Here is a 5,427-nt window from a genome sequence, read left to right on the forward strand (position 1 = left end):
TAAATCTCTTCAACCAATTAGACTTCCTTAATTTATACTAATTCAATTACTTATAAATTTATAATGATTTTTTTAATTAAGCCAAAACACATTATATATATTGATCACAATCAAATCAATGGTACAAGATGTATCAAATTTGCACCTATTCAACAGTTAATCATAATGTTATAAAAAAATTTACAAAAAGTAATAATGCATAATCTCTCTAAACAACGTGAAATTATTGCTTGATCCATAATTACCACATCATAATTATCAAATCAGTTATGGTCCCGCCGAATAGTTTACTTGACACCTAAATAATTTCTCCTAAACAGCACACCGCCATAACTATTGCTGATCAATCTAAAGGTGTGAAGCTTGCAATTTTTTACAATCCAAACACCACGTCAATTGGATTTTCTTACTAATACTTATAACATGGGATGGATATATAATACAAAGTAGAATATAAAAAGTAAGTTTTTTTTTTTTAAAAAAAAAAACAGGTGACAAACAACACTGGACAATAATAGAAAAAATAAGGTGTAATCACATCAGCAAAATAAATAAGAAAGTTGAAATCACATTAGTCAAATATAATGGATCAAAATTATATCTAAGAGTAATTTGTATTTTTTTAATTAATAAATATTAATTATTAATTTTGTTAGAATAATTTGCATATAAAACTAATTTTATTCAATGATAAAAATTCTGTAACATACACATGCAGGAAAAGGAGCCATTATTTAGTTCCGACCCATTCAAGGGCGAACAAAGTGGATACATAGGACACAATGCATTCGTCTAGACACAAGCATATATATGAAGTAAACAAACAAAAGTTGAAGTGAAACTTCATGTTTAAGCAACACAAACTTTGGAAGATACTTGTTGGTCCTCGAGAGAAATCAGAGATTGCAGCTGTTTGCACTACCATGGCAGCACCTGTAATTAATTGATGTAACCTCCATCACGCGCCCACACAAGGGATTTGGGCAAGTTATTGTTGCTAGGACACTTGAAGTATGATCATATGGGAGACTAGCATATTTCTCCTTAACCACATCATAATATTCTTTGAAGGCCACATCAAAGGTTTCTTTCTCAAGCACTTTGTTTTTCCACTTCTCAAAATCAAGCACAGTTTGATACATAGGCTCAGCATGACCCAGAATCTTCAAGTTACGCCCTCTACTAAGAACAACCCATCCTGAAGGGTCTTGTTTGAGGCAAAGCAAGGTCCTCACAACTTCTTGAATTTCGCAGTCCACTTTGTCCTTGCACCCTTTGTTCTTCTTCTTCCCATCAAGGCCGATCCAAAATGAAGGAACATTGTCAGGGTTACTCTCCCCCAACTGATAGGGCTCTATGTTTATGTCCACATTGTTGATCACATGCTTCTCAATTTTTCCAATTGCGATCTTGAAGTTCTGCACCCAACTACTGTCGTTACCTCCATAGATGAAGGCGTAACTAGTATTATCCTTCCCCAAGCGCTGGTTAATTCACATATTAAGTAGAGTAACAAATTAATCAGAAAATTATAAACTAAGATGAAATAAAAACATCTACTTTTTTATAAGAGTGCCTTTGAATAGATAATTTTAATTGAAAAAAGTAATTTATCAGAGAATTTGAATTTCTGTAATTTAGAATTCATTTGTTTGAATGTTTTTTATGAAGAATTTAAAATTTTAAAATTTTAAAACAGAATTTTAAACAATTAAAAATCTGGTATTTCAATTTCTTTCTACAATGTGAGAAATTGAAATTCTTTTCTTATTATCTTCTTCAAAAAACACTTTTCGAGCTGTTAAAATATTGATCGGGTGTGAGCATAGATGAACACTTATAATTAGCATGTCAATCATATTTTTTCTTTTTTTCATTCATTTTTTTTATCCTCATAATTTTAATTTTTTTATCCAAACACAAAATTTTGAAAATAAAAGAATTTTAATTGAAGTATTTAAAATTCTTAAAATTTAAAATTTTTCAGAATTTTAAATTTCTCCATTCAAACACACTTTAAGAGAATTATTCCCACTTATTCTTGTGATAATAATGGGAATGGAGTCCGTGACATTATCATCTTGTAAAATTATAGTCCTTGATTAAAAATGTTAAAATATATTTTGATTCTCATAGAAATAAAAATATTTATATTTTATTTTTGTAAAAAAAATATTTTTTATGCTAATAAAATTGAAATATGACAAATTGTAAAATAAAATAACCATATATTATAGAAAAATTGACATAAATGTCATTTTTAATGTAATTTATAACAATTTTTAACCTCTAATTTTTTTTAGATTTATCCGAATCTAAATTTGATCCATTTTGATTTCATAAAAATGAAAAACATTTTAAATTTACATGCAAAATATATTTTGACTTTAAAAGAAAAGTAATAGAGAGAAACCCATATTATGTGTAATGGTATATTTGTGCTTACCTTTGCATTATCATCGGTTTGCTCCAACAAATTCCAAAACCATTTCCATTTTTTGTTGAGATCATAAACGTCACTTCGCCTAAAAGGAAAGGCGTCGATCCCCCATTCAAAAATAATCTGCAATGCATTCTCATTCATTATCTGACCTTGAGGGTTGACCACAGACACAATAGGCAAGCCTTCGTATTTAAATTTGTCCATTATTATATCATATCCTGGTAACTCTTCAAAGTACTCCACAAGGTAGAATTTGATCTTTTCCTTCAAATTAGTAAACTGCTCCCTCTTACTCTTCCAGTCATCCACAATGGGGATCCACAAAATCTTGAAATCCCCTTTTTTGAAACCTTTTATTTCTTCTCCTGGGTTCTCTTGCAACCCGTTATTGATGGAATTCAAAAGCAAGATCTCATCTCCAATGCTGTCTAGGCTCGAAAAGAACAGCATCACATATTTTTGCTTGAACACTTCAATACCCTATTTGGTAAATTACCAAAAAAAAAAAGTCATAATCATTTTCATTTAATTAATGTATTCAAGCGGACACTAAACAAAAATTCAGATATCTATATATAAAATAAATTTAATTGATATACAATGAGAATCTAACATAGTGCATACCAATTAAAGTTCAACTTAATTTATCTTTAATCGAACCATTTCTGAAAATAATTATATAGAAAAAAGTGTCACAAAGCAAATAAAACAAAAAAGTAATTATCTGTCTATAGTTAAGTCAGACAACCTGTCAAAAAAGAAAGTTAAGTCAGACAAAGACAGACAGTAAAAGATAGTAATCATAGTACTATCTAATATGAGATAATAACAGTTAATTAAGGACTTAAGGTAACTGTCTACTATATCACTAACATTTTTAATTAGGACGCCGCCTTCAAATATTTTGGGTATCGAAGTCCCATTGTCAGAACCCGGAATAATCAGAATATCCAACAGCTCTACAACATCTTTAATTTTAGGATATCTAATGTTGAAACGGATGTGGTAATCTTGAATCCTTCCTGTAACAAATGGAGACAATATAGCCTATTAGCATTTGAGTCAAAATTCCAAAGGATTGGAGCAACAGAAAGCACTTAAACACGCATATAATACCTATTTCCACTCTGCAATTCTCCAGGTGAAACTGCAACTTTTTAAAAATGAATTCAAGCCTTTCTTTATATGCTGATAATTTATGCTCCCTGAAACCAAAAAATTAAAATTAAAATTCAATTACATTTATATTCTGCAACAATTAACCATGTTAGGAGGACAGATCCCATTAAAAGTGATAATTCAGATTTCAGTTAAGATTAATCATCAATAGTAAAGTTGGTGAATATTTGACACTAATAATATGGTTAATTTGCAAATGCAGAATGAAGCAATTAGAGGAGGAGGACTTACGATATACCGACAAGGTTGCCAATAGAAGCAACAGTGGAAGCAATTGTCCAGTACACAACAAGAGGGATCTCTTGCATGGCAGCTTGCAAGGAATGCACAGCCTCTGTGTCGTAATCCATGGCAGACCATTTTGCCCACAGATTGATGTAACTAAGCACTTCTCCTAAAACTGTGACCAGATCAATCATATCTGCAGGGACCCTTCTGCTGATTTGGACTTGGTTCAGCTGCTTCAGTGAGTTCCCAAATTGATCTGCGGCTTGAACCCGATCAAGCCTCCAAAACTCCCCATATTCTAAAGAGAAACCAGCTACTGCTATCAGTGCTTTCGCATCCCACGAGAAGCCACTCAGTTGCTGAAGAATCCTTAGTGCTGTCTGGTGTGCACATTCTGGAGTGCCACGTGTGGTTATCATCTGTTACTTGTTACCAGTTTCCACCATCAGTTATCAATCATTAGCACCACATTATCAACCCAAGTAAAACACATAATATGATATAATAACCTGACAAGAAAGCCGCTTCAGTGTAGGGAAGTCTGGTTTTAAACTTGTAACAGAAGTCTGTGACAGAACAATTAAATGTTAGTTGTACTACATATAATTTGTTTATACATATGATTTCATTTGGTAAGGTTAACATATAACAATGACAAATTATGCAGAGATTTGCATTGCTATATCTAAATGAAGAATGCTAGCAATATTATTTGATACTCTTTTTCTAAGACTCTATGATTGTTTGAAATTTATTGAAAATCAGTAATTTTAATAGATCTCATTTCTTATTTAATTATTTTTTCTCAATTTAAAATTGGACCCACTAAAATTAATGATTTTTAATAAATTTCAACAAATTATAAAAATAGTGTTGGAAAGAGTGTTACTAGTATTTCTCATATATGAATAAATATAGTATAAATAAATATGTAAATGGTAATTACAGTAGCTGCTGAAAGTTGAGCTGAGGTCGAGTTGACAGTGTTGGACACAAGGGTGAAAAGGATATCCCTATCGAACTCCTTGTCATCATTGACATGGGTGAGATAAACTTTGTGGCGGATTTGAGAGTCTTGAAGCTCAAAAGGGTTGGGGAGCTGATCTTTATGCTCTGGAGTGGTGGCACTTGTAGCTGTGTTGGACAGTACCCACGCCATGATGACTGGTATCTTATGAGGTTTGTGTTGAGAGCAGAGGAGACCTTGCCTTGTTGTGAAGTAGATGGTATTGCTTCCCATATTTATAGAGACACGGAAAGTTAAGCGGGGAAAAGACAAAATGCAAAGTAGCTTCTGAATGGGATGTGATATGAGCGTGAAACATGCATGTTGCAATGATGGGGATTTTGCAATATAGCCTTAAGTGATTAGGATTCTTTAGGAGTGTGAGGTACAATATCAAGGCCAGGGGTATAGTTGCTTTTTCAGATGAATTGTTTTACCAAGCTCTGCTTTTGTTTGTATCTTCTTTTTCTTTTTCTTTTTTTTTATTTTATAGAAATTGTTCTTTGTCTGGTGGTGTGTGAATTTGGACGCAAGCAAACTCTTGCTTTTGGATACTTTTGTTTTATTTTGT

At 31.9% G+C, this 5,427-nt stretch overlaps 1 protein-coding gene across 1 annotated transcript; it reads right to left on the reverse strand.

Annotated features, from left to right (window-relative positions):
* Positions 1-896: 896 nt before the first annotated feature.
* On the reverse strand, positions 897-5,009 carry SEO-F2 (sieve element occlusion by forisomes 2). The gene is made up of 7 exons (NM_001254628.1): positions 4,797-5,009; positions 4,360-4,416; positions 3,854-4,269; positions 3,560-3,648; positions 3,317-3,465; positions 2,447-2,923; positions 897-1,484 (listed from the first exon to the last, which is right to left on the reverse strand). Exons 1-7 carry the CDS (start codon positions 5,007-5,009, stop codon positions 897-899), a joined length of 1,989 nt encoding a protein of 662 aa, NP_001241557.1.
* Positions 5,010-5,427: the final 418 nt, after the last annotated feature.

This window comes from Glycine max, chromosome 10, assembly GCF_000004515.6.
Source record: "Glycine max cultivar Williams 82 chromosome 10, Glycine_max_v4.0, whole genome shotgun sequence".
In the NCBI taxonomy this organism is placed as follows: Eukaryota; Viridiplantae; Streptophyta; class Magnoliopsida; order Fabales; family Fabaceae; genus Glycine; species Glycine max.

Coding starts and splice junctions, on each gene's coding strand:
- SEO-F2 (NM_001254628.1), bottom strand. CDS start 5,009: ATGGCGTGGGTACTGTCCAACACAGCTACAAGTGCCACCACTCCAGAG. Junction 4,417..4,796: donor CTCAACTTTCAGCAGCTACT/GTAATTACCATT, acceptor GTTCTGTCACAG/ACTTCTGTTACAAGTTTAAA. Junction 4,270..4,359: donor TGAAGCGGCTTTCTTGTCAG/GTTATTATATCA, acceptor AACAAGTAACAG/ATGATAACCACACGTGGCAC.